Source organism: Gastrolobium bilobum, unplaced genomic scaffold (genome assembly GCF_033153095.1).
Source record: "Gastrolobium bilobum isolate Gb01-03AN ecotype WA unplaced genomic scaffold, APGP_CSIRO_Gbil_v1 utg12837, whole genome shotgun sequence".
Lineage (NCBI taxonomy): Eukaryota > Viridiplantae > Streptophyta > Magnoliopsida > Fabales > Fabaceae > Gastrolobium > Gastrolobium bilobum.
In genome coordinates, this window is record NW_026897105.1 from 226,548 (window position 1) to 252,961 (window position 26,414).

The 26,414-nt window shown below is 33.6% G+C and overlaps 3 protein-coding genes across 5 annotated transcripts; 2 read left to right on the forward strand and 1 right to left on the reverse strand.

Annotated features, from left to right (window-relative positions):
* The first annotated feature begins 1,720 nt into the window (after nt 1-1,720).
* On the forward strand, nt 1,721-4,142 carry LOC133304191 (wall-associated receptor kinase-like 2). The gene is made up of 2 exons (XM_061504186.1): nt 1,721-2,624; nt 2,962-4,142. Exons 1-2 carry the CDS (start codon nt 1,772-1,774, stop codon nt 4,140-4,142), a joined length of 2,034 nt encoding a protein of 677 aa, XP_061360170.1. The 5' UTR covers nt 1,721-1,771.
* A 4,648-nt stretch (nt 4,143-8,790) lies between these two features.
* On the forward strand, nt 8,791-11,264 carry LOC133304178 (wall-associated receptor kinase-like 2). The gene is made up of 2 exons (XM_061504170.1): nt 8,791-9,658; nt 10,081-11,264. The coding sequence occupies exons 1-2, from the start codon at nt 8,806-8,808 to the stop codon at nt 11,262-11,264; spliced, it is 2,037 nt and encodes a 678-aa protein (XP_061360154.1). The 5' UTR covers nt 8,791-8,805.
* A 7,284-nt stretch (nt 11,265-18,548) lies between these two features.
* On the reverse strand, nt 18,549-26,107 carry LOC133304177 (uncharacterized). 3 transcript variants are annotated; one of them, XM_061504169.1, is made up of 8 exons: nt 25,960-26,107; nt 24,614-24,713; nt 24,030-24,255; nt 22,214-23,071; nt 21,206-21,255; nt 20,833-21,092; nt 20,519-20,673; nt 18,549-20,048 (listed from the first exon to the last, which is right to left on the reverse strand). In XM_061504169.1, the coding sequence occupies exons 3-8, from the start codon at nt 24,129-24,131 to the stop codon at nt 18,744-18,746; spliced, it is 2,730 nt and encodes a 909-aa protein (XP_061360153.1). In that variant the 5' UTR covers nt 24,132-24,255; nt 24,614-24,713; nt 25,960-26,107; the 3' UTR covers nt 18,549-18,743. The 3 variants fall into 3 exon arrangements, with proteins under 3 accessions (XP_061360153.1, XP_061360151.1, XP_061360152.1); XM_061504167.1 differs by having other exon boundaries at nt 20,519-20,676; XM_061504168.1 differs by lacking the exon at nt 24,614-24,713 and having other exon boundaries at nt 20,519-20,676; nt 25,996-26,107.
* Between the last annotated feature and the right edge of the window lie 307 nt (nt 26,108-26,414).

Below are 26,414 nucleotides of genomic sequence, written 5' to 3' on the forward strand. Positions count from 1 at the left end.
CAAGTCCAAGTCTGGTTCCAACAATCAATTTTAGACATGTAAGCTCAGACATTCACGAGCCAGGTCAAATGCCCCTGAAAAGCCCTTGATTCGTTTAGAACCCCTAGTTTTGTTAGGTGAGGGTATTTTTAATGATTTATATTATTCTTTAACACACCCCCTCACACAATAGCTCTTTGGGCTTGAAGTGTGGATATTGCACAGGCCCAATGTTTTTGGTTTTACCTTGTGCTTTTTTTTTTTAACTCCACTCGAAAGTGGTGGGCGGTAAGGATCGAACTCGTGACCTTGTAGTCACTGAAACTCTGATACCATGTAAAGAATCACTTCAACCCTAAATCTTAAAGTATTAGGTGAAGGCATTTTTAATGATTTATATTATTATCCAAGGGTCCCACTAGCTTGATATAAATGTAGTTTCTAAATTGCCATTAAAATTTTCTGTTCATTATTTGGGATGCTGAACCTGCAATTTGTTTTTTACAAGAACCATACTTTAGCGTTCAAATTTTGCTCATCAGTTTATGTACGGCACTTTCTTTTGGTCATTCTACTACAGACATTATGTAACTATTTAGTAAAAGACACGCTTCTCTATTGACTATTGTGCTGCCAATGTCACAAAATTACCCTTCTTGGCCTTGACAAAGAAATAAGATATATAAATTTTCTTGCAACCTTTACACATTTGGCGAAGATCAACCTAGTGAGAAGGCCAGAAGGGTCCATTGCTTAATAATGAAACTGACTTTTGAAAGTTGTTGACATATGATAATTTTTGTTTCCCTTCTATATTCCTTGGGACGTGCTTCCTCATGCATTATAGCAAATATTATTCTTGAGCACCCATTTTTCAATATTAGTATGGCCGTTTCCTATGATAAAACAAATTTTTATTTCATTTTATTATTTAGAGCGGAGTAGCAATAGACAAATAAGATTGAAAATATACAATTCTATGCTAAACTAATTATGGTATATCATTAAAGAAGCTTTGAGCATTATTGCTTTGGTAAATATGTCTTCCCTCCCACCAAACTTGCTCTTTAAACTTATTATTGAGACGAAGTTTTTTTTATTCATTTATTTAATGAAACGGATAGGTTATTCTCATGCCTTTTGAGCCTGCGACTAATTCTTAGTTTGGAATATTAAGACTGAGAGTGCTTCTCTAAAAGCTTTAATCCTGAACATAGAATAATAATAGAAAGGAGTTTTTTATTTTTACTTTAGTAATGCCATTCGTGTAGTTTTTCTGTATTTGGAAAGCGATTCTGAAGTCACTTGTATAATTAACTGTAAAGAATTTTTTTTCTTGCAGATTAAAATAAATTTGAAGTTTAAAAAAGTAAGTAACAATTTAAAAAAAAATAAAAATTTCTTGGTGATGAAATCCTTAGCATTTCAATAAGAATAATTGTCCCAGTCATCCATATTTGAAAATGATGTTTGAGTTCAGTATACACCTATGACCGAATATTCAGCATACAAAGAAGGGACAGAATCTGTTTACAAACTTTTTTTGCAATTACATTAATGTAGGACCGGTCGTACACTGTGTGATTAATGTAGGACCGGTCCTACACAGTGTAGTTTGTAAACAAAAAAGTTCGTAAATATAACCTGTCCCTACAAAGAATATATAGGATAAAAATAAGAGCAATACCAAATAAGAGCAATACCGCGTGATCAGAAATAAACTAGCTCTTGAACATTGGAAAAAATTGAGGTGCAACTCAACTGTTGTCTAGTCTTCTCTGTGGACTTGATCATGGAGCTTCACTACCTCTACATTTTCTCCACAATCCTGCTCCTGTGTCTGTTTCCTCAATCACTCAATTGTCAACAAGTATACCTCAATGACACTGTCTATGATTGCTCTAACAACCCTTCTGCACCAAAAGGATACCTCTGCAATGGCCCTCAAGATTCATGCACTTCCTTCTTAGTTTTCATGTCAAAACCTCCCTATGATAACACTGTAAGCATTGCCTACCTCCTTGGCTCTGAAGCATCTACCATAGCTTCAATCAACAACATCTCAAGAAATGACAAGATTCCTTCAAATAAATCAGTCATTGTCCCAGTCTCTTGTTCATGTCCTGGGAATATCTACCAGCATAACACACCTTACACTGTCAGCAAGAATGACACCTACTTTGAGTTGGTAAAAGAGACTTACCAAGGCCTCACCACCTGCCAGGGATTGATGGGTCAGAATTACTATCCCTCTATCAAAATTCCAGTTGGTGCTGAGATCAAAGTTCCAATGCTATGTGCTTGTCCTACAGCAGACCAGAAGGCAAAAGGGGTCGCCACATTGCTGGTTCACATGGTGAACAATGGTGATACAGTTAAGTCCATAGGAGAGGCTTATGGTGTTGATGAACAAAGTATGCTAGAGGTCAATGAGTTGAAAGTGGCACCTAGTGCAAACAGCAGCATCATCCTCCATGCCTTGACACCTATATTAGTTCCTCTGGGAGGTAAGAGTTGCAAAGAGAACCCGGATATATTCTATTGTAAATGTTACCAGTCACTACTTGCAAATGGAAGCTCCAAGGGGGCCTTCTGTGATGAATCTGATGGCAAAAAATTCCCTGCCAAATTGGTTTCTATAATAGGTATTTCTGTCTACACTCTCTTTAAGAAGAATCAAAAAATAGTTTTATTGAAATTTTGGTTTTTTACTTTCTAGCATAGCATAGCCGTAGTTTGTAAATGATGCACCTAATCAGAAAAGGTTTAATTATTGTTGTGTATCGCCCCATCTGACTGCTGCAGGCATAAGGTTATAGAGTAGAATGAATGATCAACGATGTCACCATGCCAATATTTGATTTACACTTAAATAAACAGAATGCTTTGAACTTGCTACTTGTTATTTGCTATAATCATAAGGATGTTTTGTTGCAAGTCTATGCTTCTACCTGGATTTAAAAATTGTGTGTGTTTTTGCAGGTATTGGCATTGGTGCAGGCTTTCTGTGTTTGTTTCTTTTCGGTTACAGGTTGTATCAATACATACAGGAAAAGAGAGGAAGTATTTGTAAGGAAAAGCTGTTCAGGAAAAACGGTGGCTACTTGTTACAAGAGAAGTTCTCATCTCATGGAAATGGAGAAAATGTACAGATTTTTTCAGCTGAGGAGCTGCAAAGAGCAACAGATAACTATAACAGTAGTAGGTTTCTTGGTCAGGGTGGCTATGGCATGGTGTATAAAGGAATGTTACCAGATGGAACCATTGTCGCAGTTAAGAAGTCAAAAGAGATTGAAAGGAACCAGATAGAGACTTTTGTTAATGAAGTGGTAATTTTATCCCAGATCAATCACAGGAACATTGTCAAACTCTTTGGTTGTTGTCTTGAGTCAGAAGCTCCTTTACTAGTCTATGAATTCATTCCCAATGGAACCCTTTCCGACCATATCCATAGGAAAGACCACGAGGCTTCCCTTCCTTGGGAAAGTCGCCTTAGAATTGCATGTGAGGTTGCTGGTGCATTAGCATATATGCATTTTGCAGCTTGTGTTCCCATCTTGCACAGAGACATCAAACCCACCAACATATTACTGGACAACAACTACAGTGCCAAAGTGTCTGATTTTGGGACATCAAGATCAGTTCCACAAGATAAGACTCACTTAACCACAGCTATAGGAGGAACTTTTGGGTACATAGACCCTGAATATTTCCAGTCCAGTCACTTTACAGATAAAAGTGATGTATATAGTTTTGGGGTTGTGCTTGTAGAGCTCATAACCGGGAGAAAGCCCAATTCATTTTCAAATGAAGATGAGGGTCAGAATCTGGTTGCAGAGTTCATTTCTTTGATGAAGGAGAACCAACTTTCTCAAATTTTAGATGCAAGGGTGCTTAAGGAAGCTAGGAAAGAAGACATTCTTGCCATTGCAAATCTTGCACTGAGTTGCTTGAGACTTAATGGGAAGAAAAGACCAACAATGCAAGAGATTTCAGAGGAATTAGAAGCTTTGAGAAAGGTACAAAGTTCCTTACAGGTCAACCATGATCATGAGTCAACAAATGATGTACCATGTCTTAACCACGCTACTAGTGACACAGTCCAAGAATCTAGAGAGCAAAGCACTTCACTATTCTCACTGCTAGAGTCCACATCCTTTTAAGTGAATTTTAACAACAACATACTTTGTAATTTATGTATATGGATACGGTTATAACTCCATAATTTTTTCCTTTAAGTGCACCCTAGGTGACAAGTTCTTTCATAAGATGCTTCACTACAAATAATGATCAAGTGATCCCTTTATGGTATATCATGCTCCAAAGAATTTTTCATTTTCACCATTCCATATTTTCTTCTTTAATAGGTTGAATAGTGAAAACCATTTTGTTGGAAATCGACACACACAAATCGAAAAAGGAAAAGAGAAAGGGAAGAGAGAAATCGACACAGTGATTTATCCTTATTTAACCAATGTAGGCTATATTCACCTCACTGCCACTCATTACAAGTCACTCGGTTTACAAGAGAATATAAATAGGATTTAGAAAACTCTATCAACAGCTATTCATGGGCTCAAGCCCAAACTAATAAGTAAAAGAAAATTATAATATGTCAGGGACTCACAACAGTATCAGAGCCCTTATCAGCATGCAAAGTATGAGCCATACCCAACACATTTGACATGCGTAGCTCATTGGTCCTCAAACTACTTAATCAATATTGAGGCAGAAAGCAAGATGTACTATTAAAGCAAACTATATATATGTAAAACCCTTGTGTTGCGCGGTATAAAAATGTTTTACATTTTGGTTAATTGAATAACATGTCACCACCTCCTTGATCATATTCATCACTTCTGCTTCTTCAATAACACTTGCAGGCAAATTTTCTTGTATTCTTCTTACTCATTATCAACAAATTGTGATGATCCTTTGGTTGTTATTTTTGTAACATGTGAACTCAGAAAGCATATGGCAATGCCTACTATAAGCCTCCTATATATCCCAAAAACAAGAAGCTGGAAATAGCATACAAGAATCAAACTAACATAGTAAAATCCTCAATGTGAAATTAATAGATAAATTAGTGTCAACAAAATATCAAGCTTCATCAAGACACGCAATTATTCCTCCAGTATTCTACCAAGACTGAATGATCTAATCATTTCCTTAATTTGCTTTCTGGGAAAACAAATATAGTATTTATATTACTGAACAAAACACTACATTTCAATAGAACTGGACAAGCTATGCATTTTGAATGGGCTGAAGATAGTTCACAAGATGGGTATTAGTGGTTAAACAGTAGAAATATGAGACCACCCATGTTAAACGTGCAAGAGCTTGTAACTTATAGAGAAAGAAAAATTAAAAACTACGAACAAAATTTCTCCAATAATATTTCACTACGTACCCGAGGAACTGGTCATCTCTTATATTGACGGTGTCAAAACGGATTAACGTGATAAGAATTTGAGATAATATGAATACATCAATATGAACACGACACAAGTTTTTATTTGTGTCAAAATCTTTAACACAAAAACAATACAAATTTTTTGCGCGTTAACACAACACGAATGACACACAATAAAGGTCAAAACAATAATTGACCAAAAAAATTTACAAAAATTGGTCAAAATTAAAAAAAAAATTAAAATGAATAGTAAAAATAATTAAAAAAATACGAATTGACACACAACACAACACGATTTTTTTTTCCGATCAATCCGAAGACAAATTTTCGTATTATATAAGTGTCATAACTTGTTTTGACAACTAGAGCTGTCAAAACGGGTCAGCCTGGCTCATTTAACCCTAGCCCAAGTGGGTTAGGGCCAAAAAGCCCACAATGATATAGATCCACACGGGTCAAAGCCATATGGGTTAGGGCCAGCCTGCGGGCCTTCTAAAAAAATAATATGTATTTTAAAAAAAAATATTTATAATAAAATGGTGCATAGAAATTATTAGAAAAAATAAAAATAAATAGTTTTTAGAAAAATGTCACTTTTTAAAAATATTATTGCATAGAAATTTTTTCGTAAAAAGTTTTGACAGAAAACGTTTCTGTAAAAAAATTTACAAAAAAAAAATTCGTCAAAATTCTTACAGAATCTAAATTCCGTAAAAGTTTTTGAAGAAAAAATTTCAGTCGAAATTTTTGACGAAAAAAGTTTTTGTTGAAATTTTTGACGAAAAAAATGTCCGTCGAAAATTTTGACTCAAAAATTTCCGTCAAAATTTTTGACACAAAAATTTACGTTGAAATTTTTAATGAAAAAATTTTTTGTCGAAATTTTTGACGAAAAAAATTTCCGTCAAAAATCAAAACACATTTTCGTCAAAAAAATTTGACGAAAAATATTTTTAACAAAATTTTCGATAAAAAATATTTCTATCAAAATTTTAAACGGAACACATTTTTGTTAAAAATTTTCCACGAAAATTATTTCTGTAAAAAACTTTGACGAAAATATTTCTGTAAAAAATTTCAACGAAAAAATATTTTGTCAAAAATCTTTACGAAATCTAAATTCCGTCGAAAGTTTCACAGATACATTTCCTTCAAAAATTTTGAAAAAAAATATTTCCGTTGTAATTTTCATTGGGTAATATTTTCATCGAAGATTTTGGACAGAAAATATTCCATCAAAATTTTTGAAGGAATTTTTTTTTCCGTCAAAACTTTTGATGAAATTTTTTCGTTGTAAATTGGGTTGAATATTGTAGCCCGCGGGCCAGCACCAACCTAACCCTATAATAAGAGGGTTTTTAAAGAATGGGCTTAAAATAGCTCCATTACATAGAAGACTAAAAATTTATAAGGCTGACCCTAGAGCTTGATGAGCTGGCCCTAGGGCTTGACCCGTTTTGACAGCTCTATTGACAACTCTACTTACACATGTAGGGAATTACTCCGTACTAATATAATTAATTAGTTTATGGGAAAAGTGTCTATACATTTAAATTACACAACTTACATCCTTTCACTCTCACAAAGAGGTGGGACCCACAACTTTATTTTTTTTGTCAACTCTCTCTCCTCCTTTATCTATCTCTTTCTCTCTCTTAAAATGACACAACTTTACATCCTTCAAAATTATACACACTTTTCCCTTAGTTTATTCATCATAATGATAGATTGGGAAATGAACCTCGGTTAAAGAAAGAACCAATGGTGAAAAATAACTTTGAAAATAGCCTTTCTATTACTATATTTAGATTTCCGCCGCCGAAGCTGCGTCAACATCAAGTGATAAGGAACCAAAGAAAAGTTTCAAAGTGAAAAGCTTAAAGCATGTGACGTAAAAGTGATAAAGCATATCTGCAATTGTTGAAGTTCTTATCGTTGAAATTTCAACAATTGTGATAGGTATATTTAAATATTATACTTAAGATATTTGGAGAAGGATAGTGTAATAATTAATTAGTGTTACTATCAATGTTATTACTAATCAATTTCACTGTTAGATCGATTATGTTGATCTAACGGTTATATTTATTTTCATCTTTGTATAGTTATGATTCTCCGTATTTAATACTTTATATTTACTTTCACTTTTGTATGGTTATGATTTTTCATATTTAATGCTTTCACATTAAAAATGGAAAATTATAATCATACAAATATAATCGTTGGATCAACATAATCGATCTATCGATGAAATTGATTGATAGTAACATTGATAGTAACACTAGTTGATTTGAAAGCATTAAATATGAAAAATTATAACCATACAAAGGTAAAAGTAAATATAAAGTATTAACTACGAGGAATCATAACCATACAAAGATGAAAATAGATATAACCGTTGGATCAACATAATCGATCTAACGGTGAAATTGATTAGTTGTAACATTGATAGTAACACTAGTTGATTGTTACAATATCCTATGCCATGATATTTACCCTGTCTCTTAAATAATATATTCTAAGATTATACCTGTAATAGGGGGCGGGAGGTGCGTGTGTCTATATATATATATATATATATATATATAATTAGAGGTAAGATATTTATATTATCATTTTTTTTTCTACTATCACTTTATAAATCATCATTAGATTAAAGAAAAAGTTGAATGAACAAAAAAAAAACAATAACTTTTAAATCCAACAATAATTAAAGTGGTAATAAAAAAAATGGTAATATAAATATTCTTCCTCGTATAAGAGTTATTTTCACTTATATATTGCTTACTTCCTCAATTCTTTTCAAATGCAGAACCTATTCACCAACATCTGACTCACACTTAAATTTCAAGAATACCATTTTCAATAACAAAAAAAAAAAAGAGCTTAGCTAGTCATCTTTTTACTTGAGTGATGTCATCCACGTAGTTTGTTGTATCTACAAAGCGACCTTGAGGTCATTTATATAGTAATAATGCCATTAAACACGAAGCACATTACAAGAATTCAAGGTCTAAGCGCCAGTTTGATTCTGATTACATGGTATTGATCTTGCTTTATCATTTGGAATGGTATGCTGAATATTCAGCCCAAGGGTTGATTGAACTAAGTTAATTTTCAAATGGACGACCAAGACAAAATTATTCAAAACTACTCAGCAGAAAGAAAATTTTGTTACTCAACGTGTCTGACTCTTGACTATAGAGGGATCAATCATGAATCAACACAACATTAAATTTGTTCCAACTTTGACTGAGACAAATCGTCGTAATTTGTTCCACCATTAAAACAAAAAAAATTCTTACGTAAAATACAAGAAAAACATGGCTTAAAGAAAGTTGTAGATCTTGAACTGCATCACAAAATTGAAGTGCAACTCATCTATTGTCTTCTGCAAAGACAGGTTCATGGAACTTCACTACATTTACATTCTCTCCTCAATCCTGCTCTTATGTCTGTTTCCTCAATCACTCAACTGCCAACAAGTATACCTCAACAGCACTGTCTATGACTGCTCTGCAAACCCTTCTTCACCAAAAGGATACCTCTGCAATGGCCTTCAAAAGTCATGCACTTCCTTCTTAGTTTTCAGGTCAAAACCTCCTTACGATAACCCTGTAAACATTGCCTACCTTCTTGGCTCTGAAGCATCTACCATAGGCTCAATCAACAAAATCTCAATAAATGACAAGATTCCTTCAAATAAATCAATCATTGTCCCCGTCTCTTGTTCATGTCCTGGAAATATCTACCAGCATAACACACCTTACACTGTCAACAAGGATGACTACTACTTCAAGTTGGTAAATGAAACTTACCAAGGCCTCACCACCTGCCAGGGATTGATGGGTCAGAATTACTATCCTTCTCTCAATATTACAATTGGTTCTCAGCTCACAGTTCCGATGCTATGTGCTTGTCCCACGGCAAACCAGACAGCAAGAGGGGTCACGTCCTTGCTGGTTTACATGGTGAATAAGGGTGACACCATTAAGTCCATAGGAGAGGCTTATGGTGTTGATGAACAAAGTATGCTAGAGGCCAATGAGTTGCCAGTGCCATCAAGTGCAGAGAGCATCGTGAACATCTTTGACAAGACGCCTATCTTAGTTCCTCTCAGAGGCAAGAGTTGCAAAGAGGACCCAGAAAGTTTCTATTGTACATGTTCCCAGGGACTGCTTGCAGATGGAAGCTCCATGGGGCAATATTGTAATGAATCTGATGGTAAAAAATTTCCTGCCAAATTAGTTGCTTCATTAGGTATTTTTCTCTAAACCCTCTAAAGAATTAAATAAGTTTTATTGAAATTTTCATTTTTAGCATAAGGGGGCGGACCGGCGCAGGGGTAACACTGTTAACTGAAAGGTCATAGGTTCGAATACAGGAAACAACCTCTTTGTAATTATGCAAGGGTAAGGCTGCGTACAAGGATTGCCTCCACCCCACACTCGCTAGCATGTACCTGATGCCACCTAATGAGATAAACCTTGATATTTGTTGTGTTGCCATAGCCAAGTGCAGACATAATGCAATAGAGTAGACAGCAAAATATTTGATGACACCAACCAAAGATTTTATTTTATTTTTTCACTTTGATGAATAGATTGAACATGGGGATGTTTCTTGCTAGTCACTGCTTCCACCTGAATTTGAAAGATTTGTCCTTGTTTGTGTATTTGCAGGTGTTGGCATTGGTGCAGGCTTTCTGTGTTTGTTTCTTTTGGGTTACAGGTTATATCGATGTATACAGATAAAAGGACAAAGAATTCGTAAGGAAAAGTTGTTCAGGAAAAATGGTGGCTACTTGTTACAAGAGAAGTTTTCATCTTATGGAAATGGAGAAAAGGCAAAGCTTTTTACAGCAGAGGAACTGAAAAGAGCAACAGATAACTACAATCGGAGTAGGTTTCTTGGTCAGGGTGGCTATGGCATGGTGTATAAAGGAATGTTACCAGATGGAACCATAGTTGCAGTTAAAAAGTCAAAAGAGATTGAAAGGAACCAGATAGAGACTTTTGTGAATGAAGTGGTCATTTTATCCCAGATCAATCACAGGAACATTGTCAAACTCTTTGGTTGTTGTCTTGAGTCAGAAGCTCCATTACTAGTCTATGAATTTATTCCCTATGGAAACCTTTCCCACCATATCCATAGGAAAGACAATGAGGCATCCCTTCCTTGGGACAGTCGCCTTAGAATTGCATGTGAGGTTGCTGGTGCATTGGCATATATGCATTTTGCAGCTTCTCTTCCCATCTTCCATAGAGACATCAAACCAACCAACATACTCCTGGACAGTAATTACAGTGCCAAAGTGTCTGATTTTGGGACATCAAGATCAGTTCCACAAGATAAGACTCACTTAACCACAGCTGTAGGAGGAACTTTTGGGTACATAGACCCTGAATATTTCCAGTCCAGCCAATTTACAGATAAAAGTGATGTATATAGTTTTGGGGTTGTGCTTGTAGAGCTCATAACCGGGAGAAAGCCCATTTCGTTCTCAGATGAAGATGAGGGTCAGCATCTGGTTGCAGAGTTCATTTCTTTGATGAAGAAGGAGAACCAACTTTCTGAGATTTTAGATGCTAGAGTGCTTAAGGAAGCTAGGAAAGATGATATTCTTGCCATTGCAAATCTTGCAATGAGATGCTTGAGACTTAATGGGAAGAAAAGACCAACAATGAAAGAGGTTTCAGCAGAATTAGAAGCTTTGAGAAAGATACAAAGTTCCTTACAGATTAACCATGATCATGAGTCAACAAATGATGGACCATTGCTTAAGCACGCTACTAGTGACACAGTCCAAGAATCTAGAGAGGAAAGCATTTCACTCTTCTTGGAACCAGAGTCCACATCCTTCTAAGTGAATTTTAACAACTCCATCATATGTATATATGTGTCTGTATGTGTATGTTATCACAATCTCAGCTGTTATTTTCAAATCAACGGTTAAAACTCCATATTTTTTCCTTTGAAGTGCACCCTAGGAGACAAATTCTTTCATAAGATGCTTCACTATCGACAATGATCAAGTCATCCCTTTATGTACATCATGTTCTAGAGAATTTTTCATTTTCACCATCCCATATTTTGATTTTTCATTTACCATTTGGCATGCGTAGCTCATTTGTCCTCAAACTACTTAACCTATATTTAGGCAGACAGCAAGATGTACTAGAATTAAATGTAAACCTTTGTGTTGCACGGTATAAAAATGTTTTACATTTTGGTTAATTGAATAACATGTCACCACCTCCTTGAACATATTCTTATTCCATAACACTTGCAGGCAAATTTTCTTGTATTCTTATTCGTAATCAACAATTTATGATGTTCCTTTGCTTTTTATATTTTAACATGATTTCATAAAAGGAATCTGATATGAATCCAACCAAACTACAGAGATCTGGTAATGCCTTATTTAAGGCTCCTACATATCCCAACGACAACAAGCTGGAAATAGCATACAAGAATCAATCTAATATAGTAAAATCAAGAGAATTGATAGAAGACATAAGCATCTAGGCTCAATGTCAAATTAACAGTGAAATTAGTGTCAACCACACACCAGGCTTCATCAAGAATCGCAAATATTCCTCCAGGATTCTACAAAGACTGAATGATCTAATCATTTCCTGAATTTGTTTTCTAGGAAAATAAATAGAGTATTTTTATATGACTAAATAAAACATTACATTAACCAAATGATGGTAGTTCAGTTGGCCCATGAGAGCGGAATAAGTAGAGGGTGAGCATGCGTTCAATCCTCTCAATACCATCTTTGGAAAAGGTTTAAAGCTTTAATCTTGCATCCGCCTTAAACAGGATTGCCTCCGGTGGAGGATACTTGTGATTTATAAAAAAATAAAACACTACAATTCAATAACACTGGACAAGCTATGCATTTTGAAAATGGGTTGAAGATGGTTCACAGAATGGGTATTGGTGATTATTTGCTCAACTCTTGAATTCAAAGATCTTCACAACAGTTAAAGTTAGACCACATAGTCGGCGTGCACATCTTGTTGCATTAGTTTTAAGGCTTTTGCATCAATTAGATAAAATGTTTTTGAAATTGCATTAAATTTTGTAATAGAGACAGAGAGGGATAAAAACAACAAAAAACAAAATTTCTCCTTTAATCTTGCACTCATGTAATGTATTGAAATACGCAGCATCGATGTCTATACAAAATAGTATACCTTTGATGCTTTGGTGGCACAAAACGCCATAGGTCAACAACTATATGTAGTATGTACCATCTCTTTCTTCTTGAAATGGTGGTGTGGGTTGATCCTCCTCCTCAAATGCATCCTTGTTGCAAATGAAGAAAGAGAAGACAAAAGTTTTAAAAAAGAGATTGTACTACTGAGAGTCTGAATCTGTCACTAGGATTATTACCATTAAAATTGTCCCGGTTATTGACCCGATTGAGGTACTAGGTTACTAGTTCAATCGCATGACCTGATAATTATATGTAATTTTATAATTTATATTAAAAAATTATAAATATACTTAAATATCTAAAAAAAATAAATATTTCAAATATTTTAATATAAAAAATAATAAATCACATATTATTATCTAATAAAAGATCAAACAAAAATATAATGATCGTGATACGGGGCTTTATGTTCAGAAAACGATATCTCTAACTATAAATTATTTCAAAATTTTCTGTATAGTATATAATTGAGATAATATTAGTGTTGTAGGTACATAACTTATGTAAGTTAATAAGCAAAAAAATATTCAAATATGTCCGTCATGATTTTTTTTTTTTTTAAAAATTGGAATGTTTTTTTGTTGAGACCGGGCCGGGTCACCGGTTTTTTATGAAAACCGATCGGATCGGACTGGGTCACACCGATTCTGATGTATGGCCTGTCCGTTGCTTCAACCGGACCGGTTATATGACCGGTTCCCAAATCGACCCGACCGGTTCGGTTTTAATAATTATGATTATTACAATCCTATTTGACTTTGACCGTGTTTTATTAAAAAAAGAAATATTTTTTTTCATTTATATCTTTGTTTTCTTCTAAATCCCTTTTCAATTCTTTTTTCTTTTTCTTTTTGGAAATTGAGCACAAGCTCCCGGTCCAAAAAAAAAAAAAATAAGCTTCTGTCACTGATGCTCGTGCTTCAAAATTGATTTAATTTTATTATAAATAGATTTGGATGAGAATGGAATACTTATATTTTCAAACTTTTTATAAATTATATTACGTACTTTTATACATAGTATATGGAATTTATTATTCTTATGTTATATAAGATAGAATCTATCTTCTACGCACACAAATTTAAGATGGGTCACATTTTATTTTTACTCTCTCTTCCCTTAAAAGTGAACCTGACCTGCACAAATGAGTCTGTAGGAGACAAGTATTATCTTCTAATGCATGAGAAAACTATTACCCATAGTATAAAAAAAGTTTATAAATATAATATTCTTCATTATAAATATAGCGTTCACTTTTTTTGTAAATAAATGCAGATAAATTATCTATATTAAACTTAAAATGATATTGTTTTGGAGTGAAAATTAAGGTATTTTTATAAATAAAATTTATTTTTATTATAATAATTTTTATCATTATAATTTTATAATCTTTTAACTCAAAATGACGTGATTTTGAGAATTAATATAGATAATTTATTTATATATTATAAAAATATTAAAGTTATAAATATATAAATAAAAAAAATATGAAAACTCAAGTAATTTGACTTGATTAGCATGTAACCCTTCCCTTATGTGCAAAGTTTGAAATCTAGGAATATAATTGCGATGAAATATTTTGTCACAATTTTCAAAATTAATTTAACCAAAAAATCGATATCTGCTTTGTATTGGTTGAACTTGATTTTTGACCAGTCATTAATTTTTGATTGAATTGCATGATTGATTGGTTAATTGATTGAATTAGACCGATTAGTGAATCGGGTCCTGGTTCGACCAGCCTAGCTAGGCCAATTTTTATAACACTAGTGGAACCCTTCTCTTTTGATGGTTTGTGATCGAAAATGTCTACTTTTTTAATATGAGTATTATTTTTTTCATGTTACGCATATATAAAATATAATGTGTCCCATTAAATAGAGGAGAAACATAAAATGCAACTCTGTATGCACGAGAGAATTTCTCGTAACATATATTATAAATAGATTTGGAACTACTTAGAAACAGATTTTCTATTTTAATGTTTTTTTTTTTTTCAGAAAATAAAATAAAATTCTAGACTTATACCCGTCAATGTCGGTTGTTATTTGTAAAGGGTAAATTTTGCACGCCAACAATACGAAACTCATTGTGAGAGTCGCGCATGAAAATCATATAATTATTGTTTCCATGTGAGACTCGTGTGAGAAACAAACATAAATCAAAAAGTCAAAATCAAACTTGAGTTAGAAACAATAGGGGTAACAATCACATCATAATCAAAAGGTTTTTATAAAAATTACTTATGTTATAGGAAAAGTGATTGTATAATGTTATAGAGATTTGTTTTGCGTATTGTAATTTTTTTTTTTCTTCAAAAAGTGTGGGCCTTACAAAATATTGTGTGTGTAGAAAAATTTATTGTGTCATGTTAAATGACAAATACAAATCCATAATCAAAATGATATATTTCTATAAAATCAGACTTGAGTGACTAATGCAGACCCCTGATCAAAATGATATATTTTCATAAAATCAGACTTGAGTGACAAATAAGTTATTTTAATAAGCAAACAGATATAGTTCCACTTGGGTCTTTTATGGAAAAATATGAATTAGTCTCGTATGATTTTCTTGCGGGACATTCATGCTAATGATGAATTTTACATTGTTGGACGTGTAAGACTTGTCCCATATGATAATATGTGGAATTGATCGCTTTAGTTTTTTTTTTTTTTTTTTTTGAAAAACGTATTAAAGTGAGATATCTTTATATCAAACACTGTATAATAATAATAATAATAATAAACCAAATATATTGACTGAAAATGTGATGAAGATAACAATCAATACAAAAAGTGAAAAATATTTCTACTATAATATGGGATAAATTTATGTTCTACATTCTAAGATGATATTATTATGAGATTTGAAAAAAAAAATACACCACATTTCGAGAATTTTAATTCTCTCTTGCAGTAATTTTTTTTTAAATATCCTGAATTTCATTTTTCAAATTTTAAAATGATATCGTTTTTTGGGTTAAAAAAATAACTTTATCTAGTATGATAAGAAAAACATTTGTATAAAAAAAACACAAAGTAAAAAAAGGAAAATGATATATTTACAAACCTTTTGTTTACAAACTACATTCTGTGTCTGATTGGTAATACACTCTTGAGTAGAGTATTATTGCCGAACATAATGTAATTTATAAATTTGTAAAAAAAAAAAAAATTGTAAACGAAGACCCATACAAAAATCACCTCAAACAATATATGGTCCTCTCAAACTTGTTTCTTTCTCTTTTTTCCCTCATTGCATTAGTTATGCAATCCGTTCTTCCATTATTGTGCTCCTAAGCCCACCATAGATCTAAGATCGTTTAAGCTTTTAATCAATGACTTTTACTTTAGCAGAGTGAGGTAAGCTTGGAAGCCTTGGGTTTGGAAGAGTTGAACTTGGATTTTTGAAGAAAGGTTTTCGGCCTGGTGTGATATATTTAAAGGTGTTTGCATTTCTCATTTAACATGATACAACAAACGTTTCTATACACACAATATTTTGTGGGGCCCACACTCTTTGAAGAAAAAAAAATTACGGCACGCAAAACGAATCTCTATAACATTACACAATTAATTTTCCTACAACATAACTCTTATAAAACTCATATTTAAAAGTTGGGTGAGAATTACATGATTCTAAGAACTCGTTTGTATTGGCTTTTTAAGAAAGTTTTTTTTATCATTTTCTTAATTTAAAAGTACTTTCTAAAAAAATTACAACTATTTAGATTTTTTAAAAAAATATTTGATTTTTGAAAAAAAATATTTGACTTTTGACTTCTGCTTTTTTTAAAAGCTAAAAATTTTAAATTCTGAAAAAAAGTAGATTTTTGACTTTTTTTTATGACTTCTGCTTTTTTTAAAAGCAGACATTCAAATAGACTATTTTTTTAGAATTGGAACTTTTGAAAAAAAAAAACAAATTCATCCAAACAACTCTAAAACTAAGTCGAAAGTGTTTGCCCATCCAATCATTATAAATCACTCTTCTCTCTCTGAACTCAACTTCACTGTACATTCACGTGTTCCAACAGTACTTGCTGCTCTTAACAAGGCAAATCCCCTCACATTAGTGTTGTCGGGTACTAAACAAAAATACATAATTAGTAATATTAGTTTGGGAAATCAATTTTTTAGTAAGTGGTGGGCTCCATCATTTATTGTATTTATGACATAAGAAATGATATTTCATGTGACATGAGAAAAGAAAAATCCTATTAGTTTTGCTCTATAAGAGAAAATAAAGAACTCTCTTACCATATAGAATTCTTAGGGTAAATACGAATGTCATTAGCCTAACAAACTAATGACTAGCTGGAGCAGCAAATCAGACGTCACATCGATTATTGGATGAAAACATTTTGTTAAATGATTTTTTAATATGTTTTGCAGAGTTGTGCTTTAGTTTTTGCTTCATATTAGGACTCATATAGCAAGTAATTGCTAACCTTTTGGCATGTGTTATGCCAATGTTATAATTTTGAATAGTTTCACTAAAAAAAACAAAAAATGAAGAAGTAAATCATGTCATCACTATATAAAGAAGACTCAAAACCAATGTATGATTATTTCCTCCATTATTTCTTAAGTTTATTGATCAAATATTGATTTGAGTATCGAATTACCTCGCAAATATCTCTTCTCATCTATCCCAATTAAGCCAGGATCTCCAGCACCAGTACAATCATCGTGATATCCATCTCTTGACATCTCTCATCATATCCCATTGCAAACTCAGCTCACACTTCAATTGAACCAGACTGAATCGTGTATGATCAAACCCAATATCTTTGGATTGATCATGTTCCAAGTATCATACATGAAAAAAAAATATATATATATATATATATATATATTTGATCTTGAATTTCTGCACAAATTCATACACATTTGAACCATGTATGTTCTAGACCTTGATGCTTTCTGTATCCTATATGTGAAATGAAATACTTGAAATTCAACCGACCCCGGGTCTTCTTCTTTTCTTTTTTTGAAGTTAGCGGTATAAACGAGTTTTGTATCATATAAGGCCCGTCTATTTTATAGATATTTTTATTGATCAGTAAGAGTAATGACACTAATTTTGAATTTTGTATCAAAAAGAATATTCATTTAATAATCCATTTTTTCAAAAAAAAAAAATGGATTGTTAAATTTGATTATGAATCAATTCAAATAGATATAAAAATTATATTTATATAGATTCATAAAATCAAAAATTAGATGCTAAGAAAAAAGACGATTTTGTTGATTCATTTTTGATCGAATGGATATAGTATTGAATTAGGATCAATGCTTGAGAATAGAAATAATGCACGCGCATTTATGTAGGTATCCATTTTTGTTCATATATCATAATCATATATGTTATATATGTTACGGTAAATAATAGAAAATGTAATAGATTTCCGAATTTTAAATCGCGGATACATACATATCCTTACTATACTAAAACAACTTAAAGATCTTAGAGTGTCTAGAATTGGGCCAGGAGGGTCTGTTAACACCTTTTTTCTTCTCATCGGAGTTATTTCACAAAGACTTGTCATGGTAAAGAAGAAGGGGAAACAAGTACACTTGGAGAGCGCAATACAACGGATAGTTGTATGCCGCGTTCAAATGTTTGCATCTTGACACATCCAGAGAGGAAAGCATTTCACTATTCTTACAAATAGAGGTCACATCCTTCTAAGACACCGGATTCATACCAGATTCTTTGTTAATGATTTGTGTTTCGTTTTCAGCATGTGCATGAAGAGTTATCCCCTAACCGAAAGATGTATATACCAAATATGACATTATTCAAATTTCTCACAAGGATATCAGTCTAAATTTGGCTCATTGATAATAGAAAATTCACATAAGCCTTTATTTTTTTTTGGTTGCTCAATCTTCATAACAATAGAAAATTCACATAAGCATTTCATCTTTTTTCCCCTCTAAAATAATGTCAAGCATTTAAAACATAAAATCAACATTGATTTAGCAAAAGGTCACATCATCTCCTACGTTTACAAATTGCTAATCTAAAAACCATGCAACTTCGCCTACAACCTTTCCACAGGTCACAACAGTTATACAAGGTTATCAACAGCAAATAATTTCTTCAAATCTACAAGCTGGCACGGTGATCATCAGATATGGTCTCTTCAGAAGAAGTGTCACTATCAATGATGATCAAGTCATCTGGTTTGCTGACATGATGTTCCAGAGACTTGTTCATTTTCAGCATCCCATATTTTCTTCTTGAATAGGTTGAATAGAGAGAACCATTTGACATATGTACCTCATTTGTTCTCAAACCATTTAACCAATTTTGAGGCAGAAAGCATGACTTGCCAGCATTAAAGCAATGCTCTGCTGAAGATCCCAGCATCTCTGGATGAGAACTCAATGAAACAGCTGAAGAAAGATTTTGCTCAACTGAATTTGAAGGAGGAGCAATAACTGCTTCTCTGAGCCAGTGTGGCAAATTATTCTTTGCAGCCGAACAATTAAAGGGATAATCATGTGAATGAGAATTTTCCCTGGGAATACTCAAGTTTCCTGGAGCATTGAAAAATCCCCATTCATACTTATCTACATTGTTGTTGTAAGAGGTCCTCCTGGAATGAATAGTTGGCCTATGACTGTGTATTGTGGAGTTACTTTGAAAATTTAACCTTGCAAGAGATTTCTTCAAGGGGTTACTCTCCCTGTAAGAAAATACATCTCCAAGTGACAGCTTAGTCTCCTCCATTGTATTTTGTCCCCAAAAAAATGATTTGGGATCTAAGGAGCAAAAGTTTGCTTGCAATGCTGCTGCTGCTGCTGCCATTTCTGCCTTTGGATACATGAATTGTGGGACACCAATATCATTTGAAAGTTTAAATTGTTCATCCTCCCACCGCTCAGCCAGGTCCCCGGGTACCCTTAATGGTGAAAACCGCAATCTTGGATCCCTTAGCATAGCATCCCAATTGCCCCTTCCATGTCTCCTCACACCAATCCATAGAAAATCCAACTCCTCTTCAGACCACATGATAGTGTGCGGCTTCAAATTTTCTTGAAAATTGCCTCTTTCATTTAGAGCTCTTGCTCTGTTTACAATGTTGTCAAGCACTACCTTATGCCTGAGAATAACTGGTTTCTGGTTTGGTGAAGGCTGACACAATTGATCTTGGACAATATCTCTAGTTTCAGTGGTTGAATTCGACAACGGCAATACTGACAAGCAATTAATGGAATCACAGCCGTCAGTCTTAAGCTCCACAGGTAAAGGCAAACCCAAAGAAAGAGAAAGGATTGGCACTGATTTTGGTTGATTAGTTTTAGTTTGTTGAACATTCACTATTTCATCAGATGTCATGCAACCAGCTGACTGAGGCCAAGTAATACTTGAGAAAACACCATTATCAACCTTTCCTTCTGAAATCACCTGGATATTTAAGAGGACAAGGAAAACTGCATATCAATAATGGGCAACACGCCAACACTATCATCTTGAGAAGGCAAAATATAACATGAACTTCATGGTTAATAATTTACAAACACCCCACATGACACAAGCAGAAAAGGATGAGAAATGCTGCACTTGGGAAGTAAGAATAAGTGCATATTAACCATTTTTATGGGATAAAAAATTCCAATTTAGGAAGTCTTGATAGACATATTTCCAATTAGGGATAAAACATACATATCTCCAATTAGGGGGGGGGGGGGGGGGGGGGGGAATGTCCTATCCAGTTAGTCTTTGGTTAACTGTTAATGATTCTTTCCAGCTTCGGTTAATTCTTCCTAAATTGAAAATATGTTTGCCGGGATTCCCAACGTCCTAATTCGCTCTTTCAAAAATATGATATATCATCATCTTTGAAGTCATAGAGATGTGAAGACATCCTTTTGTACCTGTGTATTACTAGAATTTAAAAATTCCAGTTGAGAAACTTGGTCTTTGGCAATTGCAGAACTACTGCTTGTAGATTCCAAATTGTCTCCAAGAGTTCTCGTCCTCGAATGAAGGGGATGCTCGTCAGCACCCAAGTTACAATCAACAGTGTGCTCTTCTGTACCACATGAAAATGCTATATGAACTCTTTAAATAAAATGCACAAATGCATGTTAAAGCTTTCGTGAGAAAAATAAATCACCAACACAACAACATCATAACAAAATATTCAGATTCATCATTTAGATGTTTAAGGCTAAGTGACAAATAATACCTGCAGATTCATCATTTACATTTTGAATGGCCTCTCTTACAGACAGCTGAGACTTCTCTGGTTCCTGATCAGTAGTTGTAGCAGCAGGACCGGGATCTCTAGAATCAACTTTGATAGAGACTCCTTGAAAATCCTTATGAAGAAATTGGGCATCCTTGTGAATCAGGCAACACTGCCTTGGTACTTCTGTTACAGCCGTATGAGATAAAGTTTTTACAATGTCTTCTCCATGATGCAGTTGCTCTCTCACGTGTGTCATACTGTTAGAATGAACACATTGATATACAATTTTTTCTTCCAGTAACCAATGATTTTCTATTGGATTATAATATTAAAAAACTTGCACAGTTTATTGAGTGTTATAGAAATATACCAGGATTCAGAAACAACTCCACAAGTGCAAGGAGAGTCAGCATTTTTCACCTGTCATAAAATTAAAAACTACTGTGATTCACATGAAGTCTGTAATCAATTATTGATTGGTAGACAAATAAATTTCAAAATTTGTCACAAATTCATCAACTCTTTGAGACTGAGCAAATTTCATGATCAAGATTTCCAGTGCACTGCCTATTATTTTAGAGTTCTCTTACTTTTCTCTGCATTGTATACAAGATGTTTAACTCTCATGTCCTTTGAGCTATCTATCTTTTGACTGATTTCTTTGTCATACATCCCCTTGAAAGGTATTAGGCAACGAAAAGGATTAAAAGAGGATATAGATACACAACCATCTATCCAAGTACAATACTGAATTCTAAACCTAATCAACAAACTTTTTTAAACTAATTTCATTGCAGAACACGGCACAAAAATCAACAATGGACAATTACTCAGGTCAATTACAAGATGATTTTAGTCAAGATCTAAAAGCAAACATCAACATCAAGAACACATTTATGCCCAATTAGTTGGGGTCGACATCTAAAAACAAACAATTACACATAAATATACAAATCTATTGAATACATGGATAAAAAATACTTGCACTGACCGACCAATAATGTTTCATTAGAAGTCTACATGTTTGTTTTGACACGGGTTCTCCACACCCAAACTCCATGTTGCACAACATACACTAGTCACAGAATTTGCGAACAAAGTTAAAGTCCCTTTTTCAAAGTGGATTATAGGTTTTACAAAATTTCAATCCAACATAAGCAAAAAGATATGATTCAATGCTTTTGACCAGTCAACATTAGATTAGCAATGGGGAAAAAAGGATTATCCTAAAATGTGCTCAAAATATTAGTACAAAATTTAGTAAGCTTCTATGAAATAGAATGCCCTCCTAAGACATTTAACATTTCATAGTTCATGAATCAACAGGAATTTTGAGTAACAAACCATAAGGTTTAAGAGAATCACCAGGAAGCCATACTTTTTCTTGAGTTTGATAAAGCTCCCCTATATCTGAAAGCTCTGTTGATTGATTAAGGTCTGTTAGAAAAACCATAGAGCAGCTTCTTAAAGATGTTTTGTCTTGTATTTGATTCAATGGCTTCCCGCTTTCTGAAAGCTCCATGGACAGATTAAGGTCTGGTACATTATCTACAGGACATTCCTCACAAGATGATTCATCGCTCGAACATGGATTACCATTTGCAAGCATGCTCCACTTGGTTAGCACTGGAATGTTTTCCTTCTCGTGCAACAACTTGCTTTGCCTATCAGTCCCATCCAAACACTTTTTTCTTTTATAACATCGATTGAAGGTTATTAATGGACTGGTCAAGTTGGTCTGCATAACAATATGTTCAGATGGGTTCTTTAAATTGTCTTTGGAAGGTGAATCAGTAAATTCTTCCATTGACTTATTCAAAACAGGAGAATCATTGCCACATGCAGAACTGGATTCCCTTGTAACAGATGTTTTGGAGTTGACCAAATTGAACCCATTCCCACCATCCAATTCAACTGACGGGGAAATAATTTTTTTATTAGAGCAATTGTCACATTCATTACCGGAGTTTTCACCGGCATAAGAATTTCTCAGAGTGCCACAATCATTCTGTGAAGCCTTTTCTACCGGGGGTAACTCACCAGCATCCCTCTTGAAATTATCCTCACATGGATCTCTTGTTGAACATGAATTTTGTGTAGTAACTATCACTTCTGTTGCATCATATTTTCCAAGCTCTCCTGCATTAAGGCCACCAGGGTTTTGGATTGGAAGCAATGATGAACAATCTGACTGTTTGACGATTCCAAGGCACAGCTTTTTACCATCATCAGTATTCTATGAAATATAGAGATAGACAGATGAGCAAGCATGTCAGCATTCATTCACAAGAGCTCTCCATACAACAAGCAATTAAGTCAATCCATGCCAAAATAAGAAAATTGAAAAGGAAGTTATCCCAACAAATATTCTGTTTTTACCACCAGAAATAATTGACATAATTAGAAATTGACAATTATATTGTATGATAGATAGCAGTTATCACAATGCATCAAATCACCGGTGAAATCACGTGAAACAAATCCAAGAGATACCTATATGAAATTTCATAGCCGATAAGTTTCTCGCTTTCTCTAGCATTATTCTTTAAAAAAGAAAAAGAAAAAATCAACTATAGTATTCTTTGTGGCTCTGATATCTTAGCTCTTACATCTTTACAACCTTTCTAACTAAGATATTCACCTCCCTGACCCATAACCATGACAATACGGTAAAATTTTAGGTTGTTTAAACTTGTTATTTGGTTATCATCTCTCTTCATTCCTTCCCCTCAAATTCAAAAATTTGTATTTACGCTTTCTTTCTTTCTCGTGTTATACAGTATATTGCAATTAAAAGGGTCTTAACTAAGCAGAAAAGGGTTCAATCTGATCCATCCTCAGAAGAGGCCAAGCTTTTATTTAGAAAGAGCTTCTCAGTCACAGGTAAGAGTTGCCAGTTGTGGGTTGAAAAAATACTACATTATTGCAGCAAAAGCTTAGAAAATCATAGGAGCCGTATACTCATCATACATCAACGCATTTAAATCAAGGATTTTGTAAAAGTAAAAAACCATTTTTATTTGGTACAAAATATATTAATCAACCTAACCACTAGCTAGAAGTTTATACCAAGAGTTATAAGGGGCTTGACAAATCTAGCTACATATAGAATTGTAGGGGGGGAAAGAAACAAATATGCTTGATGCTCCACAAACAAATCAAAGAAACCAAAAGTTGCAGTTTAAGAATCTCACCTTTGATTTTTCTGAATTTGGGCTACAATTCCCATGGATAAAGCTACTACTTAGAGATTGTCGCTTTCTTTTGTAGGTTAGAAACACTTTGCTGCCAAACATTTATACTTATCTGAAAAGAACTCCTGCACTACTGGATGCTAGGCTTCAGGCACTAAAGACAGAATTAAATATGGGTCACGACGTGCATAAATGTCAGCTAACTTGGGCATGTAAAACTAACAACCTGAAAGGGAGAGAGAGTCAAAAGTGATAGCGTAAAAGACAAGAAAGGCTTAAAAGGGAAATGCAAGAGATAGAGTAGTCAACCAGGAAAAAAAGCAACAGATGCAATTGTGTTAAGACATCAGAAAAAAAGAATGATATCCAGATTTCTTTTGATATATAAACAGGGCCGATGCCCAAAGAAGAGGGAAATTATAAATCAACTACATGAGTATGGAGAGCCCCTAACCCGTCTCCCAACAGAATGAAGGCCATTCCATGGAGGGTAGTAGGGTGTTCAGAATTCAATTCGTCAGTCCAGAATATTATGGATATAGTGCAATAAATGACATATAGATTGAATAAATCTCACAACTCACAGGAAACTTATCTCACAAGATTTTGGAATTTTGACAGCATATATCTTCAGTCTATAAAGCCAGTTCAAAGTCCTTTTCTATAGTGCCCTTCTAATTTAACCTGTAAGTTAGTTCAAAAGTTCTTCAGGGATTGTAATTGGCATCATCTAATATGAATGCATGCAAGAAGGGTAAACAAGTTTCACCACAAGCATATGAAATATTATTATTTAAAACTCCATTAGAAGCTTTAAGGAGCATGATGTGATGGTAGAAAATCTTAAAGTGGTTTTAGTAACAGGGAGTTTTCATTATTATTATATGCAAAAACAAAATGGAAGCTCGCATATTTTATAATTTATACAAATCAAATGACTAGCAGCGCAAGGGACATCATTGTTGCCAAAATAATGATGTAGATATTCAAGAAGCTAAAATAAAAAATGTCCATTTTTTTTAACAGAGAAGTTCAAGACAGATCTGAATAAGGTGCAACGCAACATCCATAAACTCTAGGAATTCATGATTCTCTCTGAGTCTTTCTCCTTGGGCAACCAAAAATTCTGAAAGAACCTTAGCCAAAAATAGCAACAAGTGGACCAATAAAGGCATTTCTGAGGTTGTCTTATTAACATTAATTCCCATATTGAGGCAATCCCTAACTGGAGAAACTTCTACAATTGCGTCTTCAAAAACAAGATTTTTTCCTTCAATGACCATAGTACCATAATTACCATTAATCATGAACAAGATTTTCTCATTTACCACAAGATGAAAATACAAATTCCATTGAATGCCTTTGCAAGTGAAGAAAGTCTATCCTTTCTTTAAATGAGAAAAGACACAGACACAAAAACTCTCTCCTAACCTAGCTTCTACCAAGTCACCACCATTGACACTTCATGATTTTTCAAAGCACAACCATGACAATGCTTCATTTGATACGGCAAGAGTTTGTAAGAAAAAAGAAAGAAAACCAAACACAGCACAAAAAATTAAAAATTAAAAATAATATAAAAGAACGAAACTTTACTCATAAATTGAAGCTTAACGCATTTCAGACAAAAACCCCACCATTTTTTTTCTTTATAAACAAAAAAGAAAAAAAAAAGATTCCTAGCAGCTAGACCTAACAGAAAAATGGGTCCATTTACATTGAAGAATCATGAGTTTTCATTAACTGTTCACCCATTTTCTACACACCCCAAAAAAAAAAAAGATTGTTAAATTTTAAGTCATGTAGTTAGCAAAAAGAATCAAACTTTGGCAAGCAATGAACCCAAAAACATAAAAATAAAATAAAATAAAAATGAAGAAGAAATTATAAAATTGGAGAACTAAAAAAACCAAAACCAAAACCAGCTTACAGATGATGAAAGAAGACAACGGTGAAGGGAGCATACCCAAAAGTAAAAAGCTTTTCGTATGTCAGTGTCTGTGTTTATCTACTCTCTAGTGCTTTGAGAAATGTGGCAACATCAATAGCAGAGTGTCCTTGTTCCTGTTTTTCATTTTCCTTCTTGCACTTAATAATAGATAGCAACAACATGAGCCACATTCACTGATAGAAACGTTTTTTGTTTTTGTTTTTGTTTTTGCTTGCGTTTTCACATATAATGATTGACACGTCACTACCCACGGGTTACAGTGTAGGCCCAGCAACTCATAAGGCCCATTGTTTCAACCCAACTTTAGCGACAAAATAGACCCACACTCACACTCAAGATACCCTACTTTGGGGCCATAAAATCAAATTCTAGGTGTGTTTGATTGTGTTTTGGTTTTTTTGTTTTTAAAATTGTTTTGTAGAATAATTATGAAA

Coding starts and splice junctions, on each gene's coding strand:
- LOC133304178 (XM_061504170.1), top strand. CDS start 8,806: ATGGAACTTCACTACATTTACATTCTCTCCTCAATCCTGCTCTTATGT. Junction 9,659..10,080: donor CAAATTAGTTGCTTCATTAG/GTATTTTTCTCT, acceptor GTGTATTTGCAG/GTGTTGGCATTGGTGCAGGC.
- LOC133304191 (XM_061504186.1), top strand. CDS start 1,772: ATGGAGCTTCACTACCTCTACATTTTCTCCACAATCCTGCTCCTGTGT. Junction 2,625..2,961: donor CAAATTGGTTTCTATAATAG/GTATTTCTGTCT, acceptor GTGTTTTTGCAG/GTATTGGCATTGGTGCAGGC.
- LOC133304177 (XM_061504168.1), bottom strand. CDS start 24,131: ATGTTTGGCAGCAAAGTGTTTCTAACCTACAAAAGAAAGCGACAATCT. Junction 23,072..24,029: donor CAAATTCAGAAAAATCAAAG/GTGAGATTCTTA, acceptor TATATTTCATAG/AATACTGATGATGGTAAAAA. Junction 20,049..20,518: donor TAAATTCTAGTAATACACAG/GTACAAAAGGAT, acceptor TTAAATATCCAG/GTGATTTCAGAAGGAAAGGT.